The sequence below is a fragment of the Geospiza fortis genome, unplaced genomic scaffold (assembly GCF_000277835.1).
Source record: "Geospiza fortis unplaced genomic scaffold, GeoFor_1.0 scaffold157, whole genome shotgun sequence".
Lineage (NCBI taxonomy): Eukaryota > Metazoa > Chordata > Aves > Passeriformes > Thraupidae > Geospiza > Geospiza fortis.
This window is the reverse complement of record NW_005054314.1, coordinates 4,181,494-4,200,844: the sequence shown is the minus strand read 5'-3', so window position 1 is coordinate 4,200,844 and position 19,351 is coordinate 4,181,494. Positions and strand designations below refer to the sequence as shown.

Below are 19,351 nucleotides of genomic sequence, written 5' to 3'. Positions count from 1 at the left end.
CAGGGATGAAGGCTCGGCAAGAGCGCAGGGAGAGGGTTCGCGCTGCGGGTGATGGAGGGGAGCGCGGCCGTCGGGGCTGAGCTGTCCCTGCCGCTGCATCACCGCTGCCCCTGCCAGCTGCCCCCGGCACCGCCATTTTTGGATTTTGCGGGTTTTTTTCACTAATTGTAAAACGTGGCGAGGCCGGACACCGCCTCTTGTAGTTACCAAGCCGGGCTTTTTGGAGGGCGAGGCGTTAAACAGAGCCCCTTCTGCTTTATTTCACTAAGTAATTAAAGTCATCCACACTAAGTAAGGTCTGGATGACTTTAATTGTTTCTACAATGTAGAAAATACACCAATACAACCAACAGGTTAATACTGACTGAGATTATTTAAATCCAGGAATATTTTTAGGACATTGCCCTTTGGGGAAATAAAGGGAGTGTCCTAATAGTGAAAAGTATGTGTTTATATTTGGAGTAACAACAATACAGAAATTAAAGAGAATTAAGAAAGACATCAAAAGTCTCCATCCCATTTCTGTAATTAACTCCTCCATCTCACATTACTGTGCAGCATTTCTAAAAACAAGCAGTCCAGGTTTTGTAATGTTCTTCCTTTTTCAAGACCTGACATTTAAAATGGGTCGATTTCTGAGCCTTTCTATTCCAACTAACCAACCTAACAGATAAGGTGCTGTACAAAGGATAATTGTGCGCCATTTATAATTATTGTTTGCTTAAGCAATCCCTAAGAAGGCTGAAATATTTAAACATTCAGATTTCTGCTACTCCCAGTGATGTGCTACTGTTGTTCTGAATGCATGCATGATGTCCTGGGACTAAATTATGAGGTTTTAATGTTAAACAGGTTTTTAAAAGCATGTTTGGCTTCAAAAATGTCCTATGTGATTTGAATATTGGAAAGAGAAAAATTACTTAAACTCTTCTTCTGAAATGGAAACATTATTCTCAACTTGCAAAATAAATGGAAAGTTATGTTTTGTTACTGAATAGGGACTGTGTTTTAAAGAAGGGGTTTCTTTAAACATTTTCAGAGGCAATTTGCATTGTTTTGAATGAGCTTACTGAGTACAGAGTAGTGGCACAGGTTTAGTTAGTTAAGGAAGATGTCCATTGTGGTTGTGGTTTGGGAATACAGAGAATTTTTGAACAGAGAAGGTAATGCAACCGCTGATAAAATCAGATTACACACCCTTTGTTACAGTATCCTAGGTGTCAACAGTATTAACAGCAAGATCTTCATTTTAGTGGCTTCTTAACTTACTGTTTAATTTCTTTCAGTTATCCAACACTTTACTTATGCCTATATAAATTATTATTTTTGCCTTGATTATCTGTAAATTTGAACATACTTATATACAATTCTGTTATTTACGTGAAATCTGAAGAGGCCATATTAGTTTACAAAACAGACTGCTCATTTTTCCAATAGTGACTCTTTTTGGGGTTTTTAAGCTTCTGTAAAACTAATAGTGAATCCATATCAAGGCTTTTAAAATCACACCCAAATCTTTCCAACATTGTAAATTATGGACAAGTGCACTCTGGGAAGATAACACTTTTGCAATGAATGCTTATAAACACTGGAGCAGCAAAATAGTAGAATCTTGAGTTGGCTGTATTAAAAAAAATCTACTTTAGTTAATTAGTTGATTATTTCCATAAAATAATTCACTTGTTAAAGCCCAGAAAAAGATAAACAGAATGGCACATGCTGCAAGTACAATACTAGCTCTGCACCACACAGAGAAGAATAAATTAAGCTTTGCCCCACATGCAAGATTTTGACATTAAAGATCTACAGGAATGAAGATGCCAAGTCATTCCCCCACTCTGCTCTCAGTTATCAAGGCAGCAGAAGGGTTAACTCTAGAAAAATTAATTCTACACAGTACCAGAACAATAGTGGTGGGGAGAGGGGTGAAGGGGAGAGCTGAATAGTGCTGGAAGCCTATTAGATGTGATCAGGAGAACTCCCACTGCTGCAGCAGGGCCAGTGGCTCACCCTGAACAGGGATTTCCACAGTGCAGGACTGTACTCCAGGGACACCAAGGTTGACTTTAGGATGAAGCAAACATGTTGCAGTTGACACCACAGGTACCTCTAAAAGTGATGCTCTACAAGAACATAGTCCAAACTAGTTTCCTGGGAAAGAGAACTTTTGGGAATTTAGATTGCTTCCTTACCAGATTGCTTTGAAATAAAATAAGGACATTTTTAGAAGGAATATCCAGTTTTCAGCTTTCATTAATAGGAATGTGGCCCTTTTTCAAAAAATTAAATTATCTGAAGACAAAGCTGTTTCCATGAAAGGAAGATGCATGATACAGATATATTTTTTTTTGTTCTGGCAGTTTAAGAATTCTGTGTGCTGGATGAAATAATTGAGTATCTTGCAAGATTTTACTTTAATTAATTTAATATTTTTTTCCCAACAGCTCAACATTCTCTTCTTGGAGGTTCTTTCTTTTCCTGTTGATGATAAAGATGGAAAGAAAGTGGATGTTGGAGGATTTTCATTTTATCTTTTTTGGTGTGCTCTGTCTCCTTTTCATAGATGGAGGTAAACTAGAACAAGTAAAACGTAAGTAGACTTCAAACAAAGCTGTCACATTCACATAAATTGGATATTTTCCTTCTATTTTCAGATGTGGTTCAGAAAAAAATGTCCCAAACCTTCTAACATTCTTCCTCCTTCTAATCCTGTATTTAGTGGAATCAGGCCACAGCCACACTTGGGGTACATTTTCTCAAAGCTCTACAGGTTATAGCATCATAAAGAATATAACACATCATTGGAGAATCTGTTTTATTTCAAATATCCTGAGTCAAGAGTGTGCTTAATTCTATTTAGTAACCTCTGTAAACATCTGACAGATTATCTGGATCTGTCCCATGTGTAAGACTATTGTGCTGAAGTTTTCAGCTAGTGTAAAGCTTGTCCAAGACTGTTCTGTTGTAAAAACAACCTCATATGAACTGGATTAGATTCTCAACATCCTTTGAGAAAATTAAGAGTCTCTCTTTTAAAAAACTGTCAAAAACTTGATGAGAAGAATTGAAAAGAATACAAACAAAAAAAGGGAGCATTTCTGTAAAGCCTGTCATCTGTGGGAGATGTTAACATATTTCAGAAATCATGGCAAGGAGGAATAGCTACCCAAATAAGTCTGGAGTTATTGACTGCTTCAGCCTTGTTAGTAGGTCTCTGGAATGCTCTCCCTACCTGCACAGGTTGGGTTTTGGCCTCCTTCTTACAAAAGACATTATTTGCCCTTAAAAATTTTTAGCCCCAGTATCAGCAGGTTCTGCTTCCAAGGAAGATGGGGGGAAACAAAAGAGAGTGAGTTCCAGAAAGACCCTCTGCCCCACTGAACTCACTCACAGAAAAACCATGTGCAGGAACCTTGTTCAAAGAAGGAAGAGTGAGAAATTGCCAAACTCCAGCTGTCTGCTTTTTCATATCCTGTGTTCCATTTGTCATGCTCCTGTGTGAAGGGAAAGCAGATCACAGCTTCTACTAACAGTCCCTAGCTCTGGCTACTTTCTTCTAGCCCAGTGAATGTGAAGACTGTCCCTGACTTGGATTAGCATATGGAAGATGGGTATTTTGTTAAGATATCCTGAAGTATCATCTATACTGTGGGTAATGAATTCAACTGAACTTGGATATCGTTAAGATAACAGAAAGGAATTCCCACATGGAAACACATGAGAAACATCCTTTTATTATAGAGATTTGAGGTTTCAATGTGAAACCATAGTGTGACAGGAAGGGACAGGACAATAATGTCTGACTTGTATGTGGATTTCTGCAGTTCTGTAACTGCAAGATCAGAAGTGCTTAATGAACAAAAGATCTTAAAATACTTTGAAAGCTGATGCATAAATTATTTCAATATCACTCTGTGGTATAACCTGGGATTTTCCTGAGTTGGACCAATTGCTTTGGTTTTGCAGTGAAGAGATTTTGTTTCCTATGAGCCTGTTTTAGTGATCAGGCACTTAAATTTTCTTACCTAAACAGGTGAAAGGATAAACTCACCTGTATGAAAGCCATTTAATCATCATCTCAGGAGTTGCAATTTTGGAAAAATGGGAGGCCATGTAATTTATTTTGGTTTGGAAGTTAAGAAAAAACAGCATGTGGAATTAAGGGTCTTTCTGTTCTATAATTCTCCAGGAAAAGAAAAAGTAGTTTACAGAAAACTGCACATCTAAATATACTTCATAAACATGGAATGGAAATTTTCATTCATAGCTTTTTCAATTCTTTACTGTTTTACAGATTCAGATACATACTGTGTGTTTCAAGATAAGAAATACCATGTAGGAGAAAGATGGCATCCTTATCTAGAACCGTATGGCCTTGTTTACTGCGTTAATTGTCTTTGCTCAGAGGTAGGATTGCTGAGTTATTGATCCTACAACTCCTGCTTGCTTCATTGACTAGACTCCTTTCTCATGGAGCTACAATTTGACAAAGCCCAAACCTATTTTCACTAGTGGGTCCTGGTCAGGCTGCAGGAAATAGATGCAGGTGATCGTAGTGAAAGGAAAACATTAACAGAGAAGGTCAATACTGGCAAAAAATCCTTGCATAGCGTAGACAAAACAACTCCTTAATTAGGCAGAAGCTTTTTGGATGCTGGGCTTTACATCTGAACTGATCAGGCCCCACTACCTAAGTCTAATCCTTGCAGTTCCACCAATATGGATGATTATGCTGAACCTGAATTTGGTACTTTGATCTATGTACACTGCCAACATCTTCCAGTCAAAGCATCTGCTGCCCTAAAGTGCTGAAAGAACAGGCTTAGATATCACTGTTAGTAAAAGTCAGTCAAAGAAGAATGAGATGATGAAACATGAGAAAAGGTTGTGGGGAGCAGAGAGAATTGGATAGAACATGAAAGGGCTCCCATCAGTTGATGGCTGATGCAAAAACACAGCAGTCAGAGATCCCCACAGTATGTCAGATACAGCTGGGAGGAGGCGCAGAAATGAGGGCAGTTTATGTCCCTTAGAGTACTTTAAAATAAACAGTAAGGGATCTTAATCACTAACACATGAGACACTCCAGATGCTGAGTTCTGTCTGCTATATTTAATGAAGAATAAAGTATTCCTCGCTATTTTCCCTCCCTGCAAGTGTAAAATATTGGGCCCCTGCGCAGCATTTGCTCTGAGGGAATCTGCTACTACAATTCAGTACAGAGATGCACAAACAGTAGTCCCACAAGTTTAGCTGCAGAATGCAGCTGTGAGAGAAAAAAAAATCTAGTAGGAAGGAAAGGTCTTTGTTTAGAGCAAAAAGGAGTTTCCACTCAACTTTTGCTGATGTATATGCCAAGTTGAAAACTCCCTCAGAGTTTGTGTAGAGTAAAACACTCATTAAATCACTGGAAGAATGTGTCATGGGTGGGGAAAAAATTAACTGGAAATCCTAGAGATCTGGATACAAATAAATGCTCGATGATTTTTAGAGAGATGTTGGACAATTTGGAGGGATGGGAAAATGCCTGGTCAGCTCCTCTAAACAACATTGCTGGGACCCAGACACACCCACACACTATGAGCCTCCAAAAAACAGAGTCTGTTTTATTTTTTAACTTGGGTGTGGAAGACAAAGTGATAGTTCAGGGCAGCAGGTTTAGTAAAGAAGGAAACTGCTTATGGTACCTTCCAGTACATGCAGCTCAGAAGTGGACTGGACTTTACTCCCTTGTTTGCTATGTTTTACCTTTGGTGTACCATGAGGGTACAAAATGTAACCTGGGATAATTTCAGCAGTGAGGATGCTGAGGGATCTCTCAGATGTGGCTCTTGTTGTCTAGAAGGAAGATGATTGCAAATAACAACTGTAGCATCCAACCAGTCATTTGAGCTTTGGCCTGGCCAAAGTCATGCCATCAGAGTACTGATCTACCATAACAGCTCCTGAAGCTTCATCAGTTTCATGAAGTTTCCTTCAGGAAAGCCTCAACAATTTATAATTTTAGCAAAATAAAGGCATTAGAAAATATATCATGACATAGCACAAGCACAGACCATAAACCTGAAATATGACAGTGTAAAAGATGAAAGTAAAGTGTGCCACAGACAGCAAGTCAGAGAGATCTAAGTCAGAGATATGATTCCCTGGCAGGATCTGTAGAGAGTCTGATGCAGCAACTGATTCCCTTACACTGCAGAGAAAAGCAAAAAAATCCCCAGGGGTCTTTATGTCCAGTGTATCAAAATGTCTTTGCTGGCCACAGACACTGTGATCCACGTGATGTCTGCACAAAACAAGTCACATCAGCCAGGCAGCAGACAGAGATCTCTGCTCTGTCTCTAAAGAGTCTGTCTGTCCATCCCCCCAGCACACACGCTTCCGATGTTTAAGAAAAAGGCAAGGCAAATTAACTAAACAGAGGCCAAGTTATACAGCCTGGCACTAAAAAAAGAAAAGCTTTCCTGTTTTTGTGTGTGTATAGTATTGTATTTTTACAAGTTATAATTTACATACTTAAGCCAGAATAAAACTAAACATAATTCAGTGTTCTCACCCTGTTCCCCCTTCCTTTTACAACCCCTCCTCCCCTCCAGTGGAGCCTGTTGACTGTTACTGTCAAGTAAAATAGAGCACTCACCATTTGTCAGATCATTATTTTACTCCCTAAAATACAGTTTTTAAAGCAGTTGTTTGCTTGTGTTCACAGTCATATCTGCAGACCTCAGGCTGAATTCCTGCTCTCCACCCTCAGCACTCCCAGCTTTGGGAGAGAGATCATCAACACTCTGGTACCCGGTGCAGAAATGTGACCTTGGCCCTGGCTTAGAGAGACTGACCAGCACTTGGGTCCTGCTCTGGTGCTGGGGCTGTTCTCCCAGCTACCACTGTGAGTGCAGGTGTAAGATCAGTCTCACTAAGCACAAGATCAGGTAAAATAGCTCTGTCCTGAGGCACACAGTGGAGTCTGGCTGGCAGCATGGAGCAGCAAAGTTGGCCTGCAGAATTTTATCACAGCTGACCATGCACAGCAGGTAAACATTCACCTCAGGAGATTCCACAGGACTTAAAATGAAAAAGAGCAAGGTCACAGAACAGGACAAGTCAGCAACATGGAGACAGGTCAGCAGGCAGTGCCAGCCTCTATTCTACAGCAGTGCTTCACAGGCTCCCACGTCTGTTGGGCAAGCAGCTGGGCAGACCAGGGATAGTCCCTGTTCTGTGAAGATCCTACAGTCTAAAATTTGCTCCTCTTCTACAAAATCAGTATATTTCATTTCAGTTCTTATTGGAAACAGATGGTGATAATCATGTTTAGTGTCTCTTTCCAAAGCAGATGCACAACTGTAGTTTGTGGCTAGCAATGATCTAACAGTAGGATTCCAGCCTGTGGTCTGCAGATATTTGTCAATGAATTATTTTGAAAGGGATGAATAGAAAAGCCTATACATCTGCTATCTAGGGAAGTCTGCACATCCACTGAAAACATTTCAGTGCTCCAGAAGGCATATGAAAATAAAGTAGGTTTAGTCCTGACACCACCTAAAACTACAGTCATAACTTAGTATCAATGTTCATGCTGAAAGATCTTTCTTGTTATAAATATGAGCAACTCAGAGGTAAATTAAGAGGATGAATTATAGATGGGAAATGGGAATTTGAAATGGATAGTCTTTTCTGGTTACAGACACTGGAGAATGAAAATTCCCTGTGTTTTAATTATAAATCAAACTTAGATGTGGTCAAATAGAATATTATGTTAATGACATGAATAATGAACACTATTCCCAAGACTTAACTCATGTTTCTTAGAAAAATGGCTACTTACCATCTGGGGTTTTTTGTCTACTGGGAAAGCAATAAAAGGAAAACAAAAGACTCTCCACAGTTTTCAGGAACAATTACAGATGCTATTGTCTCTTGTGGTCTTGAACTAACCCTCAGTAGGGGATATCTCAGAGATCTACCATTTATCCATGTCTTAGTTTTGGAAATGAAACTCCTAAGCATAATCTGCTCAAAAGAAAAAGACAAATGGAAAGAAAAAGAGAAATGGAGATTGTTGCTATCCATGTTTAGACATTTCCTCCTGTTTTAAGGTTTTTAAGGATTTCTGACCTCCAGCATAAATTCAAAGGCAGTGGAAGTATCTGGGCATATCTCAGTGTGAGTGAAACCAGAATGTTGTAAAAAGGCTTTTAAAAAAAATGTTTGGATGTAGAATAGAGAACACAGAAATTTGTAAGACGGTGCATTTCATTAAAATACTATGTATTATGTTCCATCTGCAGAATGGAAATGTTTTGTGCAGCAGAATAAGATGCCCAAGTCTACATTGTGCTTCCCCTGTGCATGTTCCACAGCTGTGCTGCCCACGATGCCCAGGTAATTCCTATTAGTGACAAATAGTCCTTTCTGAAATAGTTACTTAATATGCTGAGTAACGACAAAATTAAATATTTGTGGTGGAAAACTTCTGTGAAGCAAACATCCTCCTGTATCCATTCAGGTCTTGAGAGGCTTGTCCTACAGTAAGTTACAGTATTTCCCGTGGTGTTTTCTGTTTAGGAAATCAGAAGTATAGATTTGTGAAGGGATCAGGTTAGCTACCAAGTCCAATCCCTTACAATCCAGGCAGAAAGCAGCAGTCCTTTCATTGACTGTCCATTCCAGACTCCTTATCTCTAAACTCTCACAATAATACACCATCCCGCAATTCCTAGGTTTCTCGTTTTGGTGCTTTTCATAAGAGCAGACCAAATATATGGTTATTTGCAATGGCTGTCTGTTAAGAAGCAATTCAGACTTGCTTTGGCAAGTGTGCATTTGTATAGTGTCACTGTACAACCAGTCTGGTAACGTTTACCTTTTACATCTCAGGGCCAGGCATAGCTTCATAATTAGTAGAGACTGTTGTAAATCATAGAAGCAGTGCTGTGGAAGTTTATGACTATATAAATCCAATTGGATACTGTATAGTAAATTCTCCAGACTGTACATTTATTATATGCTCATTATTAAGAGCCACTGTATGAAAGAGACTAAGCAGGATCTTTCACGAGCCTGTTCCAGCATTCCCGACATGGCCTAACGGCTGGGAGATTGACTGGGGCTTTTCCCTAAATGCCTGTCTTAGTGGCACCCCACATTTCCAGTTATAAAAGAGTATTCATGCAGCATCATAGAAAGGGGTTTTATTTGGCTTTCTCCAGAGTTTAATTGTCTGAGGAAAGCAGCTGTTCCCTGAGCACAGCCTGTCAGCAGGAGGCAGTAAGTGCACAAAGCCAGAGGGACATGAGTGCACAAGAAGGTTCCTGTTCAGGTGGGATTGATGTGTTCACTGCATTTACTGGACAATAAATGGTATCCACATACCATACAGTGGTATCCACACATCAATTTTGAGTTGGATTCATCTGCCCTGACAATTGTATGCTCTCTTTATCAGATACATGTATCAATATCTGATGTAGGTATCTAGAATCCTTTTTTTAGCCAGTGGTAAGGAAGAACCATTTCGAGCTTATAACTCATCTGATGCTGTGATGCTGCTTTTGTGTCTTAGGATGAGACTGAGCCCATTCTACTTTAAATACAACTCTTTGGAGTTGGAACATCCAGTGGAATTTTCTTAAAACATCCATTGGAGTTTTCTCTATAATGGTCTACTATGTAAGAAAGAAAATTTCTAAGGCAAAATGCTTTCTTTGGCAAACTAGTACTTAGTAAAATAGTAAGGTGCTGGGAACACAAATCCCTCTTTTGTTTCCAGATCAAAAGAAGGACTGGTGTGCTGGTGTGCCCAAAATCTGGTCTGTTTTTCCAGCTAATCTGAGCTTCAGTTGGGAAGACAATAATCTAGATACCCTTTACAGCTGTTGGAAACATGAGGGTGATTCATCCTGTCACCCAGAATGAGAAGACTTTTTTCCCTGGAGATGTCTATCACTCTCCACTGATTATTGAGGGAACACAGGAAAACTGGATGCTTACTTTTTGACAGTTTAAGTTAAATCACAGAAGTCCTACTCAATAATTGGCATTTTCAATCAGGAACTTTTTCTATTTTTTTTAGTATCTCTATCATATTTACTATAGAAACATAAATGCTTCTAAATTGATTGGTTTTGCTTCAAGAGCTCCTTGGCAATGAACTCTTTTGGCTTTTTTCTGTTCATGAGCTTGTAAATGTCATGATACCTATGAAGATTTTAAAACATTCCACAATGATCTAGTAAGGAAGAGTAAGGCCTCATGTAAACTATCATATCCATTTTATCTAGTTAAGTTCTTCCTATTCATAGTCTTCAGCTGGAATTTTTTACTCCCTGTTTAAACTGTTAAGTATGGAAAATTATCAGAATGAGCCTTTCTTGAATTGTGATCTATTATCTTCTCTTAGCTGTTCATAAAATCTATTTTTAATCGATCTGCTACAAATGATGGGCCATTACATTGCTAGCTGTGCACTATCTCATTAAAAATGTGAGTCCCACTAAGGTCTGTTTTTCCCCTGATTTAATCTGTAACAATGTTAGGTAAAAGAGAACCAGGAGTCTCCTGTGATTTCAGGGGTTATTTACATTCTGCTTTCTGCAGTGATTATGTGTATAATATTTGGTGCTCTATCTTCAGTGGTAATTGTTCATGCCTGATCTGAATAGGTATCTCAAGCATTCTTGCAGATCTTGTGCCAACTTTCCATTCCTGTGTGTCCAGCATGCAATGTCTTTTGTGCAACATCCCATGATATGCAGGAAATTCACTTCTCTGGTTTTCCTGGTTATTTTTTAATGAAATGTGTGAGAACTCTGGCCATTGGCCATCCATGTGAGTTTCTCTCATAAATGCTCGTTATATTCTGTCACATATGGTTCCCCTCCATTTCTCAAGCTGCATTACAGAAATGAGTAATGCTAGTCAGAGTGACCTGGGGCTCTTCTCTTGCCTCTCTGCAGGCCTTGTAGAGTGTAACTGCACAAATCACTGTCTCCTTATTTAATGAAGCAGAGGTAATGCCAGGAGGCAGCATCTTTCATTGGACATTGAACTTCTTAGCTACCTAAGTGGAGCTGTTGAAAGGATTCCTTTGAGAAAAGCTGGCACTGCTCTCCCCCTGGAATTAATGTCTTCTGCATCCATAGTGACACTGGACTCACTGACACAAAGAGATGCAGTGTTTGTATCCTGTCTCCCTGGCACCAGACATCATGAGTCTTAAGTAGTTTTCAGACATATGTTATGAAGGCTCTTCTGCTTCCATCAGTGGTTCACCAGCTTCTACCACAGATTCCCTGCTAACCTTTCTTTTTTAAATGCATTCTTTCTAGCATTGGCAAAATCAACACCTTGTTTCCTATAAGGATCTAGATATTCCTTCCTTTTGCAGCTCTGAGAAGTATTTTACCATCTGAACTGTATTCTTCTTATCATCACACATATGTAACCAAAAACCTAGGGTCACAGGAATTGAGACTCTTTTTACACAATAGTGAGACTCAAAGGACATCACATGCTTCTGAGCTTGATCTCCTTCCTTCCACCTCAAGATGCTCCAGACATCATCAGAGGAGAGGGGATTTGTAGTCAGGGAGAGAATTCACCATCATTCTCAGATCTGGATCAGCTCATGACCTAGAGTGGACTTCAGAGCTTCTGCCTCCTGTCATGAAAACAAACTTCATGTACAAGTTCTTCGAGCATTTAGCTGCGGCTGTCTTTTATGGCACTTCTATGGACAGTGCCTTCAAAGCTAGAACATTTATTGTAGATTGTATAATTTCTACATTCAACAATTATAAATCAAAGTATTTAGAGTCTAGTTAAAGAGCAAATATGTAAACCTAAGAAAAGCTTACATCAGAAGCAAAAATTCACAATTGCAGGATTCAGAAAAGGTTTCTACATTCCACTTGCTGGTTTGATTTCTCAGCAGATAAGGCTGCATGCTGATGTATGAATCAGCCCATCTGGCTCCAGTGTTTTCTAAGCTTGCTGCCCCGACTAAACACACTGCCTTCCAAGAACATTCATATTGCTAACATGTTTAAGTTTAAGCTCCTTTGGTACTATGGTTTTTCTTTATCAAATTCAAACCACTTTTCTGAGGTACTATTGTTCCTCTTTAGATACAGAAATGCCAGGTGTCACCTATATACATAGCTGGTCTAAAGATGTACCAGATGAGGTATCTCACAACAGTGGGCTGAGAACATAACCTAAAAATGAGTCAGGCTCTGTCTGCATGGTAGACAGCAGCATGGTCCAGTAATACCTGAATCTTTGAACTAGCTATTTTAGATCCTGGGACTGTGCAGAACTCACTGCAAAACTCACTCAAGAAGCAGGAAAAATGTGCCTGCCACGAGCTCAGTGCTACCTTCACCAGTGACTGAGCTGGTCCAGGTGACAGCCTGCACTCTGCAGTGTAGACAAAGACTCAGCATTGCAAGGTGCAGTGCATGTACAGCACCTGTTGACCTGACAGACATCTTGTAAGTACATACAGAAGATGTGTGTAGTGCAGCACATCTTGCACTGAATTACTACCAAAATCTTCAGCCCTGCCTGTTGGAATGCTCTGGTGGAGTGATTTTTCCATTGCAGAATGCACATACATTAAACCATTGGGTGAAGAAGCTTTGGGTTCTACCCACCTCACACACCAGAGCTCCCAGGCTCTCAGTTCTAGTCTTCTTACCCTTCCATTTATGAACATTTTTGGGATGGAGGAAGGGATATTGTGCCCAGCTCTTGCATCCTCCATGCAACTCTTCTTGCTACCACCTACCCTTCTCATAGCAGTGAGAGTCCTAACAATGGGAGTTGTCAGATAGTTAAAATTAATTTTTATTTGGAAGTAAATTTGGTTTAGAAATATAATGCTATAGGCATTCCAGGGAGATGTTTAACTTTTTCCTTTTGATATGTGCTTAGATAATTTTATTTGGTTTGAGATTTGCCTTTTTCACTACCTTCACAAGGAATGTTTGCTATCACAGCCAGATTGAGGTTATTGCTCATTTCCATTCTGCTTTTTTGACCATAATATTTTTTAAAAATCTATCTTTATATCAGCATCAAAATGTATGTGAAAAAATACGTATCTTCCCACATGGATGACAGAACTTCAATTCTTTGGACTGACATGATAGGATAGGATAAGCTGCTCAGAATTTTTCCAAGATAACTTCCAAGACCTTCAAAGAGACTTCAGAGAGGATTCAGAGTGCACCAAAGCTTCATTTAATTTGTTTCCTCAGTGGTAGAGAGATTGGTGGATTCATATAATATTTTAACTTGAGAGCAGGAATTAAACTAGAGCAACCTAGAAAGTGTTTTATGAGCCCTTCAGAGTTTCTGGGCAATTGATAGGCAATTTTTTATGCAACTATAAAAGAAAACACAGGAAATTAATCTGCAGAAAATATATTAAAATGATGTGAAGAGCTTGACTATAGCCCTAGAAAGCTAAAACACAAGCAACAGCCTTTTGAATGTTTAAACTGAAACTACATCTTTGCCTTGAATCTGGATGGAAGTTCATAGTGTCTCGATAAGGTGCTACTAGCTCCTTCAAGCAATGAATTTCATATACTTTCTACAGTCTGACCATATTAAAGACTAGCTGTGGTGATTAACTCCAAATTACCCTGGAGTTTTTGGAGCTTAACCTGGTCCTTAAAGTTATTTTAATGTAAAGCATTTTGCGGCTTAATATCGTTGACACCTGCACCTCCAAGAGGCACATGTGGATTTTATTTAGAGCTGGTGTTTGCAGTTTTTGGATAGTGAACAACTTTTCCATCCACATTTATTGTCAGCCTCTGTCACTACTTGAAAGACATCATTGCACAGCTTTGATTGTTTTTTAAAGGAACCTGAACACATCACTTTAATTTGTAATATTACAAATTTACCAAACAGATTTGTAATTATTTGGATTGTGATGCATGACTGAGGGAAAAGGCTAAATGCACATGGACTGAGGCTTGATCCACTTTCCACTGTAGTCAGTCAACAGATTTCTATTAACTTTGTTTTTGGACTCAGTCTTCTCTGAGAACAGATGTAGTTACTGACGGTGATATGGTCCTTCTCTCTAGAAATCCCAAGGAATATGGTAGAAATATGAGACAGAAGATGAAAGGGGAAACTGCCTTTTTGCTGTGCCACACAGAGTAGGTGTTTGGGCCAGGTTCCAAATCTATTTAGTTCAATGGACTTCAGATCACACCTCGAGGTGACACATTCGTGTAGAGTGGAAGCAAAAGCAGAGGGAAGAAATTAGGCAAAAGAATTTTTAGTAGGAAAGAAATACATTTGGTCTCATATGCTGTGCTACAATTCCCCAAGGACCTCCAGCCACAAAGATTGTTTAAAATAATCCTAGCTGACCCCTAGAAGCTAACCCTGCACTGAAACAGTGTAACAGGTTTTCTCTGTCTGAGATTCCTGTATTTTCATGAGATGGTCAATCAGGACTTAGTTCTGGTGATGAAGTAACTCTAGAATATTTGTGTTTTACCCTACTTGATGTGACAGTGGTAAAAACTTCTTTACCACTGTAAAAAAGTCTCCTTTTAGCAGTTGGTGGTTTTGACCTTGAAACAGTCAATTTGCAGTAGCAATTTATTCCCCCATGTGCTGCTCTCTCTGGGCTCCGTTTGGATATCCAGCCCTGAAGCTGCACCAGGGGCAAGTCTGGAGTACACAGAACTGAGTTAAAGGTGCTGACAGGTCTCCTGCCTTGCCAAGGCAAAGGAGTGCAAGAGGCTTTTATGGATACTGAGGAAAGTTTGGTAGATAGGAAAATTTCTGGGAAAAATTGAGCACATTTTATCTCAGGTCACCATGAAACTTGTGTTCCACAATGTCCCTCACTGCCTGTAAGAGAGAGATTCCCTATCTACTCTATTTTCTTTAGCACCTCTGCATTTGGCCCCTCTCACCAAGTAGCCCCAGCACAGTGCCTCATACCCAAGTGGCCAAAATATGGTCATGGAACATTTCCTGCACTGAAGGTCTTTTGGGGATGTGAACCACAAGTGGCAGAATGAGGAAATCCATGTTCCCAGCTATCTGCTTCTTTGCACTGGCCTTTCTGGTACAAATGGGTCAGCAGACAAACATTAACTGGATCTCTGAGTACAAAGCAAACCTACTGTTCTTACTGTACCTTACTTTCACTGGAACTGCAGGAAAATAGGCAAGTGCTCTGTGTTATATAAAGTACTAATATTTCTGCATGAAATGCACTGCATAAACACAGAAGAATATAATTTATGTGATCTTTTTTCCATATACACATAAGGATCTTTTTTAAAGAATATTTAAAAAATACAGTTTGGTTTGCACACATAACATCAAGGTTAGTTCAATCAACAGAGTTTTTCCAGATTTATTCAACATAACTATGATGAAAATCTCACTGTCATTCTCCTAGCAAGCTACATAATCTCTGCAGGATGCTTCCCTCACCTCTTTTAAGTCTTAGGCTGTTCTGTTTTGAATTTGTAAGGATCAGATTATAAACACATATTTATTCCTCCATTCCAAATATGTCTCATTCTGAATAGCTGTTCCTTATATACAATAACCATATTCTGTTGTCTTGTGTGGAGGAGAGGGAACAGCCTAACACAGAGGATTTTTGCCTGGAGGCAGGCTTCTTTATCTTTTACTTGGTATGTTACTAGCGCTTTGATTTCTCCAGGACTGGGAAGAGCTTTGGCTGAAGAAGTCAAAGGACTCATTACCACTTTTTCAGTGATCAGGAATCAACTCTGATTCCTTAGGTGGAAGAAGGCTAATTCAGACATTGTTAATCTGAGCAGCCCAACAACTGTTCACATCTTTACATGCTTATCTAGCTGTCAAAGTGGCTGTTCCAGCAACCAGAAGAGGCACACAGCATTTTAAAAGCTGGAGAGAGGAGTTTCCCCCTGGTCCCCTCACAACATGACTTTTGACGTCCTTGGATTTACTCTGTGTTTTCCTCTTGGATATCAGGGTGGCAGAGGATCCAAGCATGTTTCAACTGTCTGTGCAATCAAAAGTAACTAGAAGAGTAAATTCATAGAACCATAGAATGGTTTGGGTTAGGAGGAACCTTAAAGGTCTTCCAACCCCCTGCCATGGGCAGGGACATCTTCCACTAGACCAGGCTGCACAAAGATCTGTCCAGCCTGACCTTGAACAGTCCCAGGGATGGGGCAGCCACAGCTTCTCTGGGAAATCTGTGCCAGGGCTTTATCACCCGCACGGGAATTAATTTCTTCCTAATACCTAATCTAAACCAACTCTCCTTCAGTTTGAATCCATTTGCCATTCAGATTCTGCACATGAATAAGTTATATCATTACTGTTATTCCAGACTGCTTCAGTATTTTGGGGCCTCCAAGAATGAATCTTTTGCAGTGGAGCATGAAGCCTATTTTGTGAGCCTTTAACACTGCTATGAAAACCACTAAGAGACTTAGTACACAAAAATCATCCCTATATCTTTCTATGTGTACATTACCCTACAGAATTGTTTATTTTTAGGGAAAAGACCTGGACTCCACAAAAGAGGAAAATTAACTATATTTTTTTAACAAAGAGACCTAGAGGTATGTGCAACTCCTACCTGAGCCAAGAGTTCTCCAAAAGCAGATGTCAAGTAATGAGAGTACTGCCCACTTGTGTTGGGCAGTGTGTGTCCCTGAGCTGATTCAGGTTTCACAGAATTTTCAATATGCAAAATAGGAAGAAGTACTTTGATACTCAAGTCCTGTTCCCCTCTGGCATTAGAAATGCTTGTGGTCTGCACATTTCCAAGAACTGTGTTTTATTTCATAATTGTTCTTTATGTGTGGCTTCTGAATGGGTAACCTATAATTCTTAGGCAAATTTTAAGTTACAAGGAAAGTAATGCAGCCTTGCATGATGCTCTTACAACTTGAGGGGTACAGAAAGCAGCATGTGAGATCAGTGGTCAGCTGGTGTCCAAGGACAGTTTCCTGCACCAGGATACAGCCCAGATAGCTCTAGAGTCCCTGTTGAAACTAAACTGACACTTCCAATTGTGTACATTAAGTAGCAGAACTCACTGGGAATACTAGGAAATGTGCAGAAGAGATGTCAGTACAAACAGTTGTCCCAGAGTTACAGCAGAATCCAATTGATTCTCTACTGAATATGGTTCCAAAACAATCCCCAGTCTCTTGGTCTGTACATGCTTATGCTCTGTGTTGATTCAGAAAACATGTTTCATAAAATCCTCTCTGTATTCAAATTCATAATCTGTCATCTCTCTGCTTTAAAAAAAACCCAACAGACTATCTGCAAAACAGTTCCCAGTATGGTAAGTTTCTTAAGGCATTAGACCTTGTGATTAATTTCATATTGTTTAGCACTAGATTGTTTTTATAACGGTGGTTAATAAAATAGACAAACTGTAAAACGCAAGCCAGGCTGGGCACCCAGCCTTTCTGCTGGACACTAAAAGCATATCTTTTTCATTAAATGACACTAGGTGATTCTGAATGTTGCAGTTTAAAAATAGTTTCTAAGTCAGCAAGCCAAGAGTCTGTAGGATTTTTAAAAAATGTTCTTTGCCAGATGTTCTGATACTAAAATAAGCAATAGTGAGAGTGTTAAGTACTAACACAAAGGGACAGAATATTGTAGGAGAAAGCACCTCATAGAGATGCACTAAAACCCCACAGACCCTTGCTGAGGTGCTGAGCAGGGTCCCAGCAGACCCTGCTGAGGGTTAGGAGTGGCATGAGCTTTGCTTGTGCCTTCATTGGCCAGTGAGTGCAGTCTCCATTTCAGGAGGACACTCACTTCAACCTGCAGGTCAGTAGAGCTAAGCACTGTGGTTGTCACAAAGCCAAGATGTCTCCTTGTCCCCAGTGGCAAGGAGTGCCCAAAAGTAGCTGGGTTTTTTTGTCTTTCAGATGTCACATCATAAACACTTTACCATGCCATGACTGTACTGATTCTAAGGTGGTTTTCCCAGTTTGTTAGGTGGTGTCCTAGATTGTTCATTAGTAATTATACCTGTAACTCTTGTCTTTATCCAGAAGGATCCAAGTTCAGCACTTAATGGATTGTAGTAAGGCCTGGATCCTAAAGCCGTTCCTCAAATAAGTCATCTCCCATTTCCCAAAAGGTTAGATTGCTCATAGCTGGTTACTGCTTTTTACTCTGCACATAAATACTTTTGCAGAAATTACCAATGTTTTAAACGTCAGGAACTGCCCATGGAATTTGTCTAAGCTATTCAAGGGATTAGTAGCAAATAACTGTTGCTTTTCTGCTTTATATCCAAGTAAGGGTAAAGCATCTCAGGACCAAATTTTTATAACAATCCAGGAAGGAACAGAATTGTAAACATAAAAAGCTGAAAGATGGTATTTCCAAAACTGACTGTGATCCATGTGATACACAGTCTGTTTCTCCCAGAAGACTGGAAGGTCGGGTATGTGTACATTTTTGACTCTTCCCTCAAACCTTAGCCTTTGGACACCTCAATATGGGCAGAGCATCAGGAACCCGGACAGGCTTCCATGAAAAAATATGTGATTGGAGCAGATTCCATTGAACCAGAAAATTTCCATAAAATTTCTGTGGTTTATGAAATTCATATCTGAGACTGTTTTGTCAGACTATCAGGAAAGCACTGGTGCTGCAGTTCACACTGAGGTAGCATCCCTTCATGGCAAAATTTTTGCCATAATGTTTCTTTGCATGCTTTGTCAAATGAAATCTGTGAACTATACCTGTATGCACTTCTAGTTCATAGTTGACTTTCACATCAAGTTGTACTACAGGTCTTAGTTGATACAAATCCTGTTTGTATAGATCAACAGTTCTGCACAATACAAGCATCAGTCTCAGAAAAGCAGCATTCAAGCACATATGAATCCTGAAGGAAACCTTTCTATTGGCTTCATCAAGCCTAGAATTTACCCTGTGTGTATGGGGCATCAGTGAAAAACAGCCCAGGCAGACAAGCTGGACAGAATCCCATGTTTGGAAGAGAAGCATGTTTGGATATAAGGATTCAGGCATAGCCACTGTATTCTCCCATTGCTTTAAAAAAAATGTTTTGAATATGATCCATTTTTGGTACAGTTGTATTCTGTCGTCTGTTTGTAAAATCTGAAGGATTTCTTCAGCTAGATTTAACCTCTAAAGTTACTTACAGGATAAATCGAAATCCCTATCAGGTCATGTGAAGCCCAGGTTGTACATCTTGGCTCCTGCCATTACCTCATACTAATGATGGTGATAAATCACTGCTATCCATATTGCAGACTCATGGTCTTATCTTGATCACACTAAAATTGTAGGGAATTATATG

General features: G+C 39.6%; 1 protein-coding gene across 2 annotated transcripts in view; it reads left to right on the top strand.

Moving 5' to 3' along the window:
- Window positions 1-2,088: 2,088 nt before the first annotated feature.
- CHRDL1 (chordin like 1) overlaps window positions 2,089-19,351 on the top strand; it is a 35,118-nt gene continuing 17,855 nt past the window's right edge. The window contains exons 1-4 of one of the 2 annotated variants that reach the window (XM_031056072.1): window positions 2,089-2,103; window positions 2,445-2,590; window positions 4,295-4,407; window positions 8,292-8,385. In XM_031056072.1, coding sequence (XP_030911932.1) covers window positions 2,485-2,590; window positions 4,295-4,407; window positions 8,292-8,385 — 313 coding nt within the window. In that variant the 5' untranslated portion in view covers window positions 2,089-2,103; window positions 2,445-2,484. Of the gene's footprint in view, window positions 2,104-2,439; window positions 2,591-4,294; window positions 4,408-8,291; window positions 8,386-19,351 lie in introns of those variants that run through there. The other variant, XM_005419833.2, reaches the window with a different exon arrangement.